Source organism: Salvia hispanica, chromosome 5, assembly GCF_023119035.1.
Source record: "Salvia hispanica cultivar TCC Black 2014 chromosome 5, UniMelb_Shisp_WGS_1.0, whole genome shotgun sequence".
NCBI lineage: Eukaryota > Viridiplantae > Streptophyta > Magnoliopsida > Lamiales > Lamiaceae > Salvia > Salvia hispanica.
In genome coordinates this window covers 26,347,790-26,366,805 of record NC_062969.1, presented here as the reverse complement: position 1 = coordinate 26,366,805, position 19,016 = coordinate 26,347,790, and the positions used below count along the sequence as shown (strand labels likewise).

Sequence of the window (19,016 nt, the reverse complement as noted above, 5' to 3'; positions counted from 1 at the left end):
CACATTTCTCACAAAACACGTCAAAATACCAAAATGTATAGAATATGCAAATAATGGACATGTAGAGTGATTTTGATAACAAAAACGGACCAAATAATGGCCTTAAAACAGTGCAAAATCCGGGCGTATCAGTTTATCTTAGGAATATCTACCTAATAGCTTTAATCGTAAGTTTGAGTATGCCTATGAGTATTATTTTTTTTACTACTCTAGTGAAGGCTAACTCAAGGGACACACGAGTTTATTAAGCTAAGCAATCACATATGGGGATGAAATTAATTAAAGATCAAGTACGCAGCAAAGAAATTATGGTGAAAAAGATATAATCAGAGAACAACCAAGCAGATTCTTCTTTCACCTTGTGAAATGAATGGTAGTTCGATATATCTAGCATCAATACCTGCTTTGTGTATAAGTGGGAGAGTTTTTGGCAGTGGGTATACTCGAAAGCATGTTTTGAGTATAAGTGGGAGATTGTTAGGTTTGGTATACTGAAAAGCATGTTTCGAGCAAGTTTCGCGCGAATAGAATCTTGCTTGTATACGTAAAACTCTACAATCCACTTTTAACCCGATTCAGTATTATTCGAGCAGTCTCGCACGAATAGAATCACTATTATTATTACATTGTGTTTGCTTGTGCATTTATAAGATGTTTTACAAACATTTAAATGCATAAAAAGTAAACAAAGTCTAAGTCTTTTGCTTAATAGACCGGTTGTGGGCGTCGTCCACTTTAAGGTAACACGGTCAGATCTATGCAATGCTTTGCAAAAGAAAAAGAAGAATTTCACAACCTAGATAGGCTTTGGCTACCTATCGTGAAATGTTGCAATGTAAGTCCGCATATTTCTAAGCCTTACTGAAATAAGATGACATTGGTGTGGTATAGCACTAAACGGATCTAACAACAAGACGTGTCTTTATGCTATCTACTGAAAGACTAGGTCTTGATAAAATACTATTTCTTAATCTACATATGTTAGCATTGAGCATACGGTATTGATTATGCACTACTTTGACTTATCAAATGGTGCGGGTTTTTCGCAACCCAATAATCCTAATATATTGGGTAGTGGTGATTAATATCTAGCGGTGCTAGGATTGCTATTATGTTGAAACGTGCGCGAGGTGAGTCTCGTTTGATAATTTCCTCAAGAGGAGCTCGAACAAGGTTTTATTATTCGGAAACCTGGCCAGTTGGAGTTTTATTGCTCTATGAATAATAAATAAATGATTCTTGCTAAGTCCACTCTTGGAATTAATAAGATATTAATTAATTAAATCCATAGCAGAAATTAATTAATTAATGGACATTTATATCTTAAGCGCGGGAAATAAATAATATAAATAACGGAAACCCGGATTACTTGTAATTTCGGATTTGGATGGGGAGAGTTCAATATTACTTCTGTGTAGTGGCTGCTCGTAATATTCCAATATAAGCTTGTATTAAATTGTGGGTTCAATTTAATTAGTAAAAAGCTAATTGGGGGAGCCTATATCCAAAACCTTCCATAGATCCCTGTCTGGACCCAAAAGGAACTTAATATAAATAGGAGAATAAAGAGAAAGAATTCATTATTATTACTCATAATTTTCGACCCCCTCTACCTAGAGGAGTTCGAATTTCTCTCCTAATTGGAGAATGATTTCTTCTGTCTTCTTTATTCGAGTCCTAGTATTTTGATAAGATCAGCCCACCCTGATATCGAGATACAGTTCGGGAACCAGAGAGAAGATCTATGGTCTAGTATCGAAGATCATCACGTGGAGAAGGCGCGAGCAATCGTCGATTCTTTGAAGAATCAAATCGGTAACTCTAAACCGTAGAAATCATGTTTAGGATTTACTTTCTATGAGCATGAATTATTTGCGTTCTAGCACGCAATTATCTATTTAACATGTAAATTGATTAATCGCATAATCGGTCAAATAGATCCGTATCTGATTTATTTGTTTTGTACAAGTCTTCCGCTGTGCAAGGGGCACCAAACCCCAGCAACCTATCCCCGAATGTCTCCCTAACGCCCTCACAAAAATATTTCAGACAATCGGGGGCATTCGACTCGCCGATGTGGAGGTACTCGTTGAACATGTCGGTCGCGTCTCCGTACGCTAGCTGTCTGATTGCGGCAATGCACTTCTGTATGGGCGTGTGACCGGGTTTACCAACCGCATCCTCCATGAACCTGAAATAGTCCATCAAACTGCGGCTCTAAAGCACTCACGATACGCATAAATAGCGGATGATGCATCCTAAAACGTCGCCGGAATAAGTTATCCCCAAACCGCGGCTCTGGAGCAAAGTGGTCCTCATACAACCGACGGTGTGCAACGATGTGGTCCCGGAGTACTATAGCTCGACGATGGATGGGGCGAGGTACCGCCGGCTGTTGCTGCTGCTACAAGGCCGCTTGTATTAGGCGATTTATCTTCCAGGGTGTAATGGCCCGCACCTCTTCGATAATTTGCCGGCATACATTATCAACACTTCCACCACTACCAACCGCACCACTACCACTACCACCACCACTAGACATTTTGGATATACTGATAGAAAAGTAGAGAGAGAGAAACTCGTTAAAACAAGTGGTGTGAATGAAATGAAGTTCAACGAACCGTATATATAGATTTTTTTTTTAAATAAAAAATCGGAACGTCCGTCGTGGCACCGCAATGGCGGACATCCCGACGGATGTCGCCAGAAAGCCGCAGATGTGAGGTACTCGCAGCGGACGTCCGCATCCGCCCCTCCCAAACCTAATGGCGGACGTTCCGCGCGGACATCTGGCACGCCAGTCGGATGTCCGGCGGGAAGTCCGCCATTGCGGATGCTCTTATAAAATAATATGCATCAGATGTATATAAGCTTGAAAATTATTTCATGATGCGCACCAAAACATTTCAAATTGTCATTCCTGTAAATTTTCAAAAAAATGTCCTTTTATATATGTATAGAGACATGGTTATATTTTTAATAGATGAGAATTTTATAAGAATATGTTGGTTGACGTGCAATTAAGTGTGACACAATTAGACCTGCCTAAGGTTTACCAAACCGGTGGTTAAAACCGAAATCGTAACCGCCGGTTATGGTTCCGAACCGAAACTGTAAGATTTTACCCGAACCAAAACCATAAATTTTTTAAGCCATGGTTCGGTTCAGGTTCAAAAACAAAACCTTAACGGAACTGCAAAAAATTGCCGGAAAACCATGAAATCAAGCCAGAACTGCGAAAAACCACCAAAAAACCGCCAATTCGGGACTGAAGCTGACGATTTTGGAACCTGTTGAAATTAGAAAAATCAAATGTAATTAGTTAGCATTTTATTAGTTAGTTTGCCTTTTACTTGGCCTATATATAAAGCTCTTAATTGTAATTTGTTGTAACTTTGCCACAATGTAGTCAATAGTGAATACACGCTTAAGTTTTTTCTCCTGTTCCATTCATAGTTTTTCCTCTCTTTAGCGGTTTCCATCTTTTTCCCTAAATCTGCAGATTACAATTCTCCATTTCTTACAGAACTGGAACTATAACCGCGAAAACCCTTGCGGTTCGGTTTCGGTTCGGCAATTTCCAAAATTGAAACCGCCGGTTCCAGAACCGTGGGCACCTCTAGACACAATTAGAGGTGTTAAATAGGTTGGATTGAATTTCTTTCTATAAATTCATGTTCTGTTCAAGCCAGACCCATTGGAGAAGTGGGCTGAAATGAGCTGGGTAGAGTTGGGTTAGTTGTATAGAAAATTATTTTTTCACATTTTTTATTATAGCTTTTATTGTATTTTTAGATTTTATATTAGATATTATAAATAAAAATAGTTAATACTCCCTCCGTTTCAGAATAGGAGTTCCATTTTCTCAATTTATTCCTTTCGCGAATAGGAGTTCCGGTTCACTTTTATCATAACTGGTAATAGGGTCTCACATTTCACTAACTCATTCTACTCGCATTTCATTTAAAACTAATATATACAAGTAAGAGCATTCCCAACAGTTTCCCTAAAACCTCTCTTATTTCTCCCTAACTCCTGCCACATCAAGCACCATAATTTATCCCCAGTTTTTAGCCAACTTTTAGCCAACTGCTCCAATGGTTTCTCCCTTATTTCTCCCTAACTCAACATTTCATTTTTACATCATCACTAATTTAATTGTTTTATTTATGTATATAATAAAGCTAGCTAATTTAATTTATAAGACAAAACAAATAATAGTAATAAAGTTCGTTGTATTAAACACGGGTAAACATTACAACGACGAAAATTAATAAAAAAAAATAGTACAGGAATGGAAGGTGTGTAAACATATCAATTACTAATATTACATAGTAAAATACTGATTAACGAGAATAAGACATTTCACGTCAATATAGAAGGTGTGTATTTATAGGGGGGAAATTAAAATATATATATATATATATATATATATATATATTTATCGCCGAATTATCGCCCACAGTGGTCGGCGATAATTCGGCGATTTTTCGCCGGTTGGCGATAAAACGGGAGGAAAAATCGCCGAATTATCGCCGACCTCTCCCATTGGTCGGCGATAACTCGGCGATAGACGGCGAAAAAACGCCGACTTTTAGCCGGCACCATTGGGAGTGCTCTAAGACCTACATTCTACTAACTTTTTTTCACATGTTTTCTTAACATTTCTTAAAACATGTGCCGCTACGAAATGGAACTTCTAATAACGAACGGAGGGAGTACTATAAAATTTAGAATAAATATAATTAAAATTATGTTAAAATTAAAAAAAAAGCCCAATTGACAACTTTAGGCTCAATTTGATAAAGAGAAATTTTCAAAGTAAGAATATATTTTAGTTTGTGTATGAATATCAATTGGATTGACCTACTGGGTTTCAAATCAACCTAACTCGGACTACGGACTAATTGGGTTGAATTTTTTTCAGGTCAAAAATTTGTAACTCCAACCTAAATATTTGAGTTTTAGGCTAGTCCTTGTATCTCTCACTTTGCTCTACCAATGATTGTGGAACCATTGCATCATGGGCGGAGCCACGTGGAGGAATGATGGGGCACTTTCTATTCATGCTATTTTTCTTTAATTTACATTCCTTTCGTCCCATTTTAAGAGTCTTATTTGAGTTCAACACAAAATTTAAGAAATGTAAAGAAAAGTTGGTGAAAAAAGATAGTGAAATGCGAGTCCTACTTTCATATACTCCCTCCGTCCCACAAAAGATGTCACACTTGTAGGACAACACGAGATTTTAGGACTTGGGAGGTTTTATTCTGTGTGTTAGGTGGAAAGAGAAACTATAATATTAGTATATTACTCCCTCCGTCCGCAAAATATTGTTCATGTTTGACGCGGCGCGGTTTTAACAAATGTGAAGAAAAGTGAGTTAAAAAAAATTAGTGGAATGTAGGCCCACATTTATATACTAGTTTTATAATAGAATGTAAGTGTAAGAGCATCCACATCCATGCTCTTTGGCAAGAGCATGGATGTAGGCCCGGATCCACTTTTATCCATTTTTTACTCTCTGCTCTTCCGCAAGAGCACAACACACACATACATGCTCTTCCGCACGAACATGCTCAAGGGTCCTGCCAACTATTATTCAATTTAAAATACTTCAATTACTAAAATCATTTCCACAATATTAAAATGCATTAAAAATACCGAACTGCTATTACAAATTATTAAAAAATTAAAAATTACATAAATAAAAGCCTAAAAATAAAAAATTAAATAATTAAAATCTTACAAAATAAAAATTACATAATTTGAATATTTGTGCACATATTTCGCATTGTCTGTTATTCCACTCCCAACAAAATTGAAATTACTATTCCACAAGTAATTGAGAAAAAATTTATACATACCAGCAAACATTTTTCAAGCCATATAATTATTACCAAATCAGCTTTTCAATTTGACCAAAAAGTGAAATTAGGAAAGAAAAAAGACACAAACAATATTAAATTCATTAATTGAGGACAAAATTAGTACTCCTCTTAATTAAATAAATCAACCTAACTAAAAATGACAAATATGATGGACGGCAGCAGGTGACACAAAAAAACGTAAATTATTGTTTAATGGAGTAATTGATTGATGTAACACTAAAGCACCCTTAATATGAATATGTTGTCAGGACCAGTACCCCACCCCATTATGGAGTACTAGTATTGTATAGCTACAGCCTACAAACAACAAGATATGGTCAAATATTCAACATGTCTTCGACCACTTGTACCTTGCTCATTAACATCATCATTATCTTCATCTTCTCTACAGCAGCCACCGCCGTTGATTTCAGCTATCCGGCTGTTTTCAACTTCGGCGACTCCAATTCCGATACGGGCAACCTAGTGGCCGGCCTGGCCCTCAACCTTGAGCCTCCCTACGGCCAGACTTACTTCCACAAGCCCTCGGGCCGGTCCTGTGATGGCCGCTTGATCATCGACTTTCTAAGTAACCCATTCACTATACCAAATTAATGCTTATATTGGAAATGCTAGTTTTGATGATGGTTTGTGTTGTGCAGTGGACGCGATGGACTTGCCCTTCTTGAATCCATATTTGGATTCAATTGCTGCGCCAATTTTCAAAAGAGGCTGCAACTTTGCTGCTGCAGGCGCCACCACTTTCCCTCCCCCGACCTCGGGTTGCCCGTTTTCGTTCGACATTCAAGTCGCTCAGTTTCTGAGGTTCAAAGCAAAAGCTGTGGATATCCTCACAAAATGTTGTGTTTCAATCTTCCAATCACATAATAATACTCCTATTAATTATTACAAATTCAATACCTAGACTTACATGTTTGGTTTCAATTTTGAACAGCCAGGAAATATGACAAATACCTGCCCGCTCAGGATTACTTCGCAAAGGCACTCTACACGTTCGACATAGGCCAGAATGACCTCACAGGCGCCTTCTACTCCTACGAGACGCTCGATCAAGTTCTCGCTTATATCCCAATCATTTTATCAGCATTCCAAGATGGGATTCAGGTTGCCAACGCTGATACTTTCTCATACTCATACACATACATCAATCGCCATATAATAACTTGGATGTGGATTTCTTGCAGAAACTGTACGACCAAGGGGCTAGAAACTTGTGGATTCACAACACCGGCCCCCTCGGCTGCTTGCCTCAAAATATTGCAACATACGGAGGTGATGATGAGCTTGGATGTGTCACCTCTCAAAATCAAGCTTCAAAGCACTTCAACTTGCAATTGCACGCTCTCTGTAAAAAGTTGCAGGGGCAGTATCAAGATGTAAATGTCACATACGTTGACATTTACTCGATCAAGTCCAACCTCATTGCAAACTACTCTAGATATGGTAATGAGTTACAAAAGAGCTTCTTAGCTCCTTGTTGAACTATTGAATAATATGTGTGGCCTTAACTTGCAGGATTCGAGCAGGCGTTGATGGCGTGCTGCGGGTATGGAGGACCGCCATTGAACTACGATGCACGGATTTCCTGCGGTGAGACAAAGGTTTTGAATGGGAGTTCAGTGAGGGCCAAAGGATGCAATGACAGTACAAAATACATAAGCTGGGATGGAACCCATTACACTGATGCTGCAAATCAGTATGTTGCCTCTCAGATTCTCACTGGAAAGTACTCTGATCCACCACTTCCTGACAAAATGCCTTTCCTTCTAAACCTCAAATAGTCTACTCCTATTCCACGAAGCCATGGCTGTGCACATGTTTTGAAGTGGTAAGTCATGACATGAATGAATGTTATTATGTATACAAATGTCTGAATTCGACAAGATTATATCTGTAGGCAGCATCAGCCGACGATGATTTTCATAGATCACACACATGCTTGAACCTTCAATAAACCCATAATTGTTTTTCAGTTGTGTCCAAATCTGAAACTTGAAATCTTTCAAAACTTATAAACTGCAGGAGCAGATACGATTGGGATGATGAACATCTTAAACTGAGATTTTAAGCCTGCTATTCTTCCCTCCCTTTATTTCTTTTCTTGATTCTTGATGCCAAGAGAGTAGTTGTGGAGTATGTAATAGGAGTATATAATACTACTTACATCTTCTAACATATTGAAAAAATAAACTAGCTGAAGATAAATTATGAACAGAGGGAAAAATAATTAATGTATTAACATTCACACAAAAAATTGGTAGATGTGTAGGATTAGGAATTGGTTCAACTTCAATAATAAACTTTCTTTTACATGTTTTCTTTTCTTGCAAATACTTTAATCAATAAACATTGCTTCATAATTCAGAGTACATGGCTCGAGAAGGATGCTTGCGGTAAATGTGTTATAAGCAAGCTTGCACATTGTTCATGACATGCACAATGCTCAATGGACATGTATCAACCAGTGAACAATTTTATTTTTGAGGGAACATCTTTTTTGGTCCACGAACTTTGCCAAAGTATCATTTCAGGTCCGTGAACTTTGAAAATATCATTTCAGGTCCATCAACTATGGGTTAATATCATTTGAAGTACTTTTTAACTATTTCCAAGTTTTTTTGGACAAAAATACCCTTGATACCTTAAAGGGTATATATTTTTAATAAACTTATCCTATACTCATATTTTTTATAAATATTTTTACTATATATTTTTGATGAATTTTTAAAATATAATTTGACCTTCAATATTATCACTTAATTTTGTAATTAAGTGACATGCAAGAAAAGATCCTTATTAAATTTTTTATTATTAGAGAAAAGTTCTTTATTCAATTTTAAAATTCTTTAATATAAAAATTGAAGAAGCAATTTTACTTGTCAAATAATTAAGTGATAATATTGAAGGTCAAATTATATTTAAAAAATTCGTCAAAAATATATTGTAAAGATATTTATAAAAAATATGACTATATGATAAGTTTATTAAAAATATATATCCTTTAAGGTATCGAGGGTATTTTCGTCCAGAAAAACTTAGAAATAGTAAAAAAGTACTTCAAATGATATTAACCCATAGTTGATGGACCTGAAATGATATTTTCAAAGTTCACGGACCTAAAATGATACTTTGGCAAAGTTCGTGGACTAAAAAAGATGTTCCCTCTTTATTTTTTTTGTCAGTCTTATGGAGTACAAAGCTTGTCTTAAAATTGTATAATATGCATCAGATGTATATAATATAAGCTTGAAAATTATTTCATGATGTTTCCCACCAATACAATTCAAAATGTCATTCCTGTAAATTTTCGAAAAAAGTATCCTTTTATATATGTATAGAGACATATAACTGGTTATTTTTTAATACATGAGAAAATTTTAAAAGAAAATGTTGGTTGACTTGCAATTTAGTGCACCTAGAGGTGTCAAATGGGTTTGATTGAATTTCTTTCCATAAATTCGTATCCCGTTCAACCCAGGCCCACTAGAGAAGTTGGATTGAATAGAAAATTATTTTTTTACATTTCTTTGTAGATTTTTATGTATTTTTAAATTTTATACTTCCTCTATCCACGAAAAATAGGGTACATTTGTCATTTTTGGTTGTCCACTAAATATGCCTTGTTTTTCGTGGACGGAGGAAGTATTAGATAAGTATTATAAATAAAAAATAGTTACATTTATAAGATTTTGTATTTTCACTTATAATTCATGTATATTCAAGGGGATGATTTTAGATTTACACGAATATTACATGAATATTTATTAATAAATGTTTACATATTCAAATTTTCTATATTGCAATTATTTTTCGAGAAAAATCACATTACACGAAATTTTTTTAAAATTATTAATTATATTCCCTCTGTTCTTGAAAAGTATGAACATTTGGTTCGATACGAGTTTTAATACATAATTGCTAAAGTAAGAGAGAGATAGAAAAAAAATTAATTAAAGTATTGTTAATGGAGAATGAGTCTCACCTTATTAGAGAGAAAAAATTTTCTAAAATTAGAAAATTCATATTTTTCAGGACGAACTAAAATGAAAATAACTTATACTTCAAGGACGACGGAGAGAGTACTAAAAAAATTTAGAATAAATATAATTAAAATTATGTTAGGATTAAAATAAGAATAATTGTGATTTGTAGTTATGAATCCTATTTAGGTTTGTGTTTGAAAAAAAAGGCCCAATTGACAACTTTAGGCTCAATTTGATTTTTCTTAAAAAAGAGAGATTTTGAAAGAAAAAATGTATTCCAAGTTTCGTATAGGAATGTCAATCGGATCGAATTATTGGGTTTCAAATCAACCTTTCTCAGGTTGCTGGCTAATTGGGTAGGATTTTTTTGGGGTTAAAATTTTCCAACTCTATACATAGAAACAAAACAGATGGTGCAACTTAAGGTTACTTGATCCATATACAGGCATTGGCCAGCAGCAGATGACACATAACATCAGTTGTTACTCGAAAGAAAGAAAAAATATTGCTTAAAAAGTGATTCATGTAACAGTAAAGCACCCTTATATCTTGAGAGGGCCATTGGCTACCTTGTACACTATGACTTGTCCCCACCCCTTTATGCCAACCCTTTATATTGTATTGCTACAACAATAGGCTTCCATGTATTCAACATGGCTTCTACCTTGCTCATTATCATCATTTTCTTCATCTTCTCTGCAGCAGTCACCGCCGTTGATTTCAGCTATCCGGCTGTTTTCAACTTCGGAGACTCCAATTCTGATAGTGGCAACCTAGTGGCTGGCATGGCCGACAACCTTCAGCCGCCCAACGGCCAGACTTACTTCCAGAAGCCCTCGGGAAGGTTCTGCGATGGCCGCTTGATCATCGACTTTCTAAGTAAGCATTCTTTTACAAAATGGTGTTCTTATCGAAATTGTAAATTTTGATGGATTGTGTGCAGTGGATGCAATGGAGTTGCCCTTGTTGAATCCATATTTGGAGTCGATTGCAGCGCCGATTTTCAAAAGAGGCTGCAACTTTGCGGCTGCAGGCGCCACCACTCTTCCGGCCACGGCTAACTCGGTTTGCCCGTTTTCGTACAAGATTCAAATAGCTCAGTTTTTGAGGTTCAAGGCAAAAGCTATGGATATCCTCACTAAATGTTTGTAGACCAATCTCCCAATCACATAATACTATGTACACGAAAAAAACGACAAAAATTTTAATACAAAATTGGTAAAATAAATTAAATAAAGAGAAATATACTTTAGTGTTTTAAGGGAATAAGACTCAGAAAAGACTTAGGAACAAGACTATTTTTTATAGATGCAATAATAATAATTAAAAATTCAATTCCAGACTTACTGGTTTGGTATGAACAGCCAGGAAATATGACAAATACCTGCCAGCTCAGGATTACTTCGCCAAGGCGCTCTACACGTTCGACATAGGCCAAAATGATCTCGCTGGCGCCTTCTACTCCAAGACGCTCGATCAAGTTCTTGCTTCGATCCCGGTCATTTTATCAGCATTTCAAGATGGGATTCAGGTAGCCAACACCGATACGTTCTAATCATACATACATGAATCACCATATATAACTTGGATGAATTTTTTGCAGAAACTGTACGACGAAGGGGCTAGAAACTTGTGGATTCACAACACTGGCCCCCTTGGATGTTTGCCTCAAAACATGGCCAAATTCGGAGGTGACCCCTCCAAGCTAGATGAGCTTGGGTGTGTCGCCTCTCACAATCAAGCTTCAAAACTCTTCAACTTGCAATTGCACGCTCTCTGCAAAAAGTTGCAGGGGCAGTATCAAGATGCAAACGTCACGTACGTCGACATTTACACGATCAAGTCCAACCTCATTGCAAACTACTCTAGATATGGTAATGAGTTACAAAAGAGCTTCAAAACAGCTTCATTCTTGTTGAAATAATGAATACTAATATTGTATATGGCGTGGCCTAGGATTCGAGCAGGCGTTGATGGCGTGCTGCGGGTATGGAGGACCGCCATTGAACTACGACGCAAGGATTTCCTGCGGTGAGACAAAGGTTTTGAATGGGAGTTCAGTGACGGCCAAAGGATGCAATGACACCACAGAATACATAAGCTGGGATGGAATCCATTACACTGACGCTGCAAATCAATATGTTACCTCACAGATTCTCACTGGAAAATACTCTGATCCACCCTTTCCTGACAAAATGCCTTTCCTCAAATTCTCATCATTCTAATTTTATTTCTTAACACCTGTAATCCTATTCCTTTCATAACTGAAAGTTGGGCTAAAAGTATGACTAAGTTAATTTATGGGGCTAAATGAGTACATTTTTATTTTCCCATAATAAAAAGTGTGAAGGGAATAGAAGGCCGGCAGTTAGGTACAATATCACCTCATCATCTCTTTCTTTATTACTAACACCAACTCCGACTCCGAATTATATCTAGTCTAATCCTATTCCAACAAACCATGGCTATGCACATGTTTTAGATTAGCTAGTCATGACATGAATTAATGTTTTTCATTTTCATAGATCACACACATAATGAAAAATATACAGACTTAATTTTGCTTCAAAAGAAAAATCTGTTGGTGGCAATGGTATGTATAAACAAGAAGAGATATCAAACTTGATTCACATTAAACTATAAAAAGGACCAAGAAGCAACAACCAAAGCTTTCATCGAGCTTCGACTGGAGTGATAACAGGGGAGATCTCCTCTGTTTCAAACTTGGAAACCCAAGATGTTTCACTCATTTGAGGAGATGACTGAGTGAGGACACTAAGATTGAAGACGACCTCCCCCATTGTCGGTCTCTCCATGGAATTCTCCGATGTACAAGCTCTAGCCAGTGTCGCCAAGCTTAGTGCGTTCTCAATAGGGTAGAAGCTTTCCAAGTACGGATCCATCCATCTTCTCAGCCTCTCCTTCTTTTGATCTTCAACATCCAACACTCCCTTCACGTCCTTCCACAGCATCACGACTTCGCCATCATCCTTCGTTTCCACGACTTTCTTTCCCGAGAGCAGCTCCAGGAGCACCACTCCAAAAGAGAACACATCAATGTTTAGCATGATGGGAGAAGTAGCTCTCCTTGCTAAAGATAGATTGGATATCTTTGCTCTGAAGTTGGAATCGAGGAGTATGTTGCTCGTACGGACATCCTTGTGGACGATGCTCGGTTGAGTATGCTCGTGCATGTAGTGTAGACCGTTGGCAACGTCTAGAGCTATAACCAGTCTTTGACTCCAAACAAGGGATTTGAGTGAAGCTGAAGCTTTCGAGGAGAGCCAGTTGTCCAACGATCCATTCTCGACGTACTCATAGGCTATGAATAAGTTACCAGCATTATCAGAGGAGACTCCCATTAACTTCACCAAGTTTGCATGATTCACTCTCTGTAGTATTTGAACTTCCTCCGTTGCATCTCGTGTTTTCTTCACAGCAAGAACCTGGTCGTTTATCGTGGCCTTGTAGACCGACCCTCCAATTCTGTACCGTTCACTCAGGTTCATGGTTGCCTTCAGAATCACATTTAGATCATACACTATCGGCTTGCCAAGATAGCCTGATACTCCCGGGAGCAGCTTGTCCTGTCCCGTCTTTGCTTCTAACTTCTCGTCTTTGGAGGCTTGATTAATTGCAAAAAGATCCGACGTCTCTAGCAGAGATGGACTATTTTGATCCAACATCTTCTTTTTCTTGAGTGATATAAAAAAGAATGCTACAAAACCTGTTAAAACTATCAAAGCCAAAGCAATTGAACTAGCTATTAGAATCCGTTGGCGTTTGGATTTATCACGCGAAGCTGAAGTGGGAAAAGGTTGCACAAGAACCGGCGCCTTCTCTGGAATCAGTACAGGAAGACAGACTGCAGCAGTGAAATTTCTGTTGTTGTTTGCTGTCTCAATATCTGAAGCTGCTGTCTGAAACATAGCACTCACAGTCTCTACATCGTCGCCTGGCTGCCATACATAAGCAGTGAGGAACTGAATTCCCTTTCCTTTGTAAGACTCTCCGGGGCACTTGCAGAACAAAGGAAACACAACTTCCTCCCCTATCGTCAAGTTGGTAGGATTCAACTCCCGATTCGTGTTTTCAACCAAATGATAGTCGGTTAGATTCTGGAAAGCCTTCACTTGAACGGAGTATAAGTTGTCATCCTTCTTTATCTTGTAGGTAACGTTGGAAAAATAGTGCGTCCCGTTTGAAGTACAAGTGATTGGAACCAGCAACAGCTGATTCGGAATCAGTGGAGCATCCTCCGACGTTAGATTAGTGGCTGCTGCTATCTCCTCACACGATGATGGTGAGTCCGATGATGATGTGAAGTCAGTAACAGCAGTATTGTTAACAAACTGAGAAGCAGCAGAAAAGATGAGAATTTGTGAAATGATTATCAAAAATATATCAAGTGAGATTGCCATCTCTTGAAAGCTAAAATTACAAGAGGGCTACTACTATCATAGACATTTTTGATTTGTCAATTTTCATAAATTTATGGTGGAAAATGGCAAATCAAGTCGACAAGGAAAAGGTGACACACCTTTTAATATTCTATGTTGTACATATGCTGTCATCACAGGAATTCAAGAATTGTTTAAAAAGAAACCAAGTTGAGACGGCACAAGAACATGTCTTTGCTTCTGAATTTCAAAAGTAAGACAGAAACTTTAGGATTAAAAGAAAAGGAGTTGATGACTACAGCAACTAAATTTTTTTATATTAATTGCTCAAGGCTTTAAACATAGATGCAAACAACTAAAGATCAAATAGGAAAAACAGGCTTCCATCAATTTGTCCTCTTGCCAGAGGATCTATTAGACCAGACAACTAAAGATTCTCCTAATTACACTCACAATACTTAAATTTCATATATTGAAGTTTAGAAGAGGGAAAATGAGTGTTCAACAAAAGTTAAAACACTGCAAGAGATTGAAAGAGCTACATCAAGAGGTGTAAACAAGCTCCAAGCTCCCTCTGGTATATGTGAGCATAAATATAGATAGAAGGAAGTGAAAATCAGAAAAAATATGATATAAGCATTACACTATAAAGAAGGCTTTATTTTCCAATGTAGCCTCAACAATTATATATATTTCTTTGAAAACAATTAATTATTCCTGATCTAATGTGTGTATACATATGAAAGGGCAGGAAGAAATGTAGGATGATCATGGAAAACAACCGGTTAAGCGAATGTGATCAAGAGTCCTCTTTAGGTCATACTTTTCCACTGCCTCAATTCCCTCTCTAAAACCATCTCCATATACCGGAGACGAGCTTGTTTCGATCTGGTGCTTGAAAAATTCACCCAGTTTTCTCTCGAACTGGGACCGCTGCCCCTTCTTCGATGATGGCTGGCTCGAGTTAGACGAGGACGATGAAGATGTCGCTGCAGCCGAAGCTGAAGCACCCGCAATCTCAGAATCCAACCACATGTGAGCTAGCACTTGGCAAATACCTTCTTCCACCTTTGGATCCAAAGTTGGATAACCTGAAACCGAATTCAATAGTAAGGCTACATTTTTCGAAAAGGAAATCTAAAAACGGTTAATATATTAGGTATTGTCAATATCAAAAGAGTCGTGATGCGGCCTTTAAAATTTCTATTCATTTGTCCATCAAAAATAAAGAAAAATCACCTTTGAGGCGCAACCAAGCATGCATCATCTCGTGGGCGAGGATGGATCCGGTCAACAACCTGAAAATAACAAGAGATTGTCTAATTCTATTCATGTAAGTGCAGAATTTGAAGAGGGAAACAACATTTACCTTGGAAGGCCATACAAAACAAGAATTGCTGTTACTTCACTCTGGCGGACTAGCCTATATTGCTCAGTAAACAAGTCTAGTATCCGGTAGCCTCCAATTCTTGGCCTCCTCGACACCTGTGATCAAGATTGGAAGGTCAGACATGATTAAGATCATGGTATTATATTCTTGGAAGCTGTTCTGTTCTTACCATGGTAATGATCTGCTCTTCAGACAGGCAAAGTCCTCGAGTCTCAGACACACGGTGATGACCCTGGCCAACAATAGTAGAAAGACATCAGCTCGAAGAATCTGCCTCATGTTCCATATAAGAGTAAGTTGCTAACCTTTTTCTCTTCTTCGATGGCTTCGTTTAGTGCTTGTCTTTCAACTAAGAGCAAAGGAATCTGCTGCTCCACCTTCATGTTTAGACCTTCGTAGAAATCTTGTATCTCAAGGTAAAGAGGCTGGCACTCGTGAGTGTCCATTATCGACGAGTCCAAACACTCTAGGCAGAGCTTTCTTCCATCCTCGAGATGCAAATACCTAGAATCTACCGGCTACAAGAACCACGCAGTTAATTTAGTTGTTTTTTTTTTTTTCCTTCTGTATTTCAGGTTTATTTCTGAATGATTTTCCACTCACCTCCATTTTCTCGCAGCTGCAGCATCGCGGCGTTCCATCACGCTCGTGTGAAGGGCAGTACTTCTGAGGCCAGAATGGATGTGCTCTGTACTCAATAAGGCCACCAGCATTTGCTGGGATCTACTTCAATAACAAAAAGAGCCATCAAAATCTACCAAGTCTAATTAAAATGTTCTTTCTTCTCTGGAAATGATATCTGAAGTTTTATAATTGGTGAATTCACACTTACAAAATTCTTGCAGACATCACATTTGGGATGATGCAGCTCCATGTAGCACGATTTATGGTACGGGTGGTCATCCATCATAGAGAACTGAAACACAAAAGATGTTAAATTTTATCACCATAATCGGAACTGATATCACGAAAGCAATAGTAGATTTTACAACCAAAGTAAGTCTGTTATGCAGGGATCAAAACATCACCTCTATTTCAGATATTGGCTGATCACAAGCACGACAACGGAAACATCCTGGATGCCAAACAGCTCCCATGCAGCTCAAGTATCTCCCTTGTCCAATTTGGCTTTTACAACCAGCACATATTCTACATCAAAAGATCATATTGTTAACGGAAAAATCATTATCTGCAGTCTTGGAGTAAATGTTTTTCCCTAAACATCTGATGCATTTAGGTCAGGATTTCTAATAGTAATCCAGTGCAGTTGTGATCGATTGTTCGGAGGAAATGTCAATATAAGTAGGTGGTACTTAAGAGAGATACTATGTTAAGAGTTTCTCTTCTGCGTTAATCAGATCCTAATTTGTACTAAATGTGTATAGATCATTCAATAATGTTGATGAGCAACATTTTGGATTGGCATAATAAACTTTAGGAATGTAAGACATGGACCTATATCTTGAAGGATCGAGGAATTGAAAGGGCGCAAAAAGACTTCCATGTTCGAGCTGAGGAGGTGGAGACTCGATATTGAAACTTTCTTGAAGCGCCTTAGCAAGCTGTTCGTCTTCTTCTAACTGAGAATCGGTATCTAATAATCAAGGGAAAAGGGACAAATTAGCAAGCCATCAACATATGCACATTCCAAAAGTAACACAAAGATATCACAACTGCAAGAGTTTCCATATTCTGATGATCTCATGGCTCACCTATAACTTTCTTTCCTTTCTCATCGTCCTCAGCAATGGAAAGCGCGATTGCTCTGTCAATTTCTTCTCTGTCAAAATCTGATGAGCCCTGTATTCATTATTGGACAGCATCAACAATCTCACGCATACACACAAGGAATCAAAATGGCATCGATATACATGGACAATGGTCATTACCCGCGAAACACGAGCTGCTTCCCAATTTACCTCATCATCATTGTGATCACAATGAAAATGCTCTTCTGAGATTTTGTGACTGGAGCCTTTTAAAATCTTGGTCAGCCACCCCATAGTTCCAACTGTTTGGAGAGTGAAGCTCAATTCCACATATATATCACACAAAACCTTGATTTTGTTATAGAAACGTGAAGCCTTTTTAATCAATATAGAAGTATGTATGCAGAATTCACTGATTTTGTTTGGCTCAGTGTTCAATTCAAGCCAGACAAATCCACTGTGGATTTGTCTGGCTTGGATTATCCACTCCTTGAAGAAAGATTTGATTTTGATTATTATCTGAGCATCCAACCACTCCACCATCAAATTAACAACATATTTTCTCAATTCTCAAAGTCGATCAACTTTCCCACAAAAAATCAAGAAGTGCAGAAAGGAACAGAGAAAGAAATACAAGTGTCAAAAAAGTAGTCTTACCCAATCAGAAGAACTCCAAGGTATATGATGAATCCCAAATCAGACAAACCATCATAAAATTCTATCTGCTGCAAATATCTACACAAACAAAATATGTAAAACAACATAAAAATACCATCTTTTTGCTTAATGATAACAAGACCAGAATTCTATTTGTGCAGAGGAATTTGTAACAAACAGACCAAGATAAAATCCAAGGAAGATTTCATGTACTTGTCATAGGCTAGACCCTTCCACACCTTTTAGTCCCACTTTTCCACTAAATGTCAAAACCACTATTATTAGCCTTTATATTTGACGAAAACCAAGATTAGTCCAAATATGAGGCTGGTTTTGCCTCTTTTTTTTATTTTAATTTTTACATTATGAATATAAATGTATACAATAATTTAGTCGATGATTAAATAATTTAAAAGAGGAGACCGTCGTTTATGGTTTAACTAAGGCAGCTTTCGGTTATTTATTTATTTATTTTGATAACAGGATAAGAAGAAAATATTATGGCAATTAGAACGTCATTGTTTTTTGGTAGTATTTGCTTGACTTTTGCTCCTAGCATGTTCTATGCTCTTGGATATAGAATAAAACATCGTTTTCTTATGGAATCACACTATAACAGTGTTCCTTTAATTTTTTTTTCATTTATGAAGAAAGTTTTGATGCATTTCTTTGAAAAAAAAATCGATTACAAAACCAAATGGTGTAATAATCATCATTACTAGTACTACCACAATTTACGTAGTGTATATGTATAAATATTTAATAGCAAAAATTGGGATGTACCTATAATTTATCGTAGAAATGATGCAACGATGAGTTGGAATATGATTGTCCGCAAGTCAACATCATGCTTGTTAAGTAGCTGAGAAGTCAATTAAATTAAAATATTATTCTCTGCTTTTATATATTTATACTCCTACTATAAAAAAAAATAGAAATTTTCCTTTTGCCTCTTCGAGGTAAACAAAATTCTTGTATTGAATGAA

At 37.2% G+C, this 19,016-nt stretch overlaps 4 protein-coding genes across 4 annotated transcripts; 2 read left to right on the top strand and 2 right to left on the bottom strand.

Annotated features, from left to right (window-relative positions):
• Positions 1-6,188: 6,188 nt before the first annotated feature.
• Positions 6,189-7,863, top strand: LOC125187241 (GDSL esterase/lipase At1g54790-like). Its single transcript, XM_048083795.1, has 5 exons — positions 6,189-6,459; positions 6,533-6,730; positions 6,826-6,995; positions 7,076-7,334; positions 7,407-7,863. The coding sequence occupies exons 1-5, from the start codon at positions 6,222-6,224 to the stop codon at positions 7,670-7,672; spliced, it is 1,131 nt and encodes a 376-aa protein (XP_047939752.1). The 5' UTR covers positions 6,189-6,221; the 3' UTR covers positions 7,673-7,863.
• A 2,664-nt stretch (positions 7,864-10,527) lies between these two features.
• Positions 10,528-12,175, top strand: LOC125189721 (GDSL esterase/lipase At1g54790-like). Its single transcript, XM_048086964.1, has 5 exons — positions 10,528-10,753; positions 10,818-11,018; positions 11,239-11,405; positions 11,478-11,748; positions 11,831-12,175. Exons 1-5 carry the CDS (start codon positions 10,528-10,530, stop codon positions 12,097-12,099), a joined length of 1,134 nt encoding a protein of 377 aa, XP_047942921.1. The 3' UTR covers positions 12,100-12,175.
• Positions 12,176-12,458: 283 nt separating this feature from the next.
• Positions 12,459-14,749, bottom strand: LOC125188376 (serine/threonine receptor-like kinase NFP). The gene has a single exon (XM_048085176.1). It carries the CDS (start codon positions 14,293-14,295, stop codon positions 12,547-12,549), a length of 1,749 nt encoding a protein of 582 aa, XP_047941133.1. The 5' UTR covers positions 14,296-14,749; the 3' UTR covers positions 12,459-12,546.
• Positions 14,750-14,884: 135 nt separating this feature from the next.
• On the bottom strand, positions 14,885-18,320 carry LOC125188377 (protein DA1-related 1-like). Its single transcript, XM_048085177.1, has 13 exons — positions 18,213-18,320; positions 18,031-18,108; positions 17,554-17,675; positions 17,377-17,464; positions 17,120-17,258; positions 16,693-16,813; positions 16,497-16,580; positions 16,268-16,387; positions 15,970-16,182; positions 15,834-15,896; positions 15,644-15,759; positions 15,514-15,572; positions 14,885-15,365 (listed from the first exon to the last, which is right to left on the bottom strand). Exons 3-13 carry the CDS (start codon positions 17,665-17,667, stop codon positions 15,043-15,045), a joined length of 1,440 nt encoding a protein of 479 aa, XP_047941134.1. The 5' UTR covers positions 17,668-17,675; positions 18,031-18,108; positions 18,213-18,320; the 3' UTR covers positions 14,885-15,042.
• Positions 18,321-19,016: the final 696 nt, after the last annotated feature.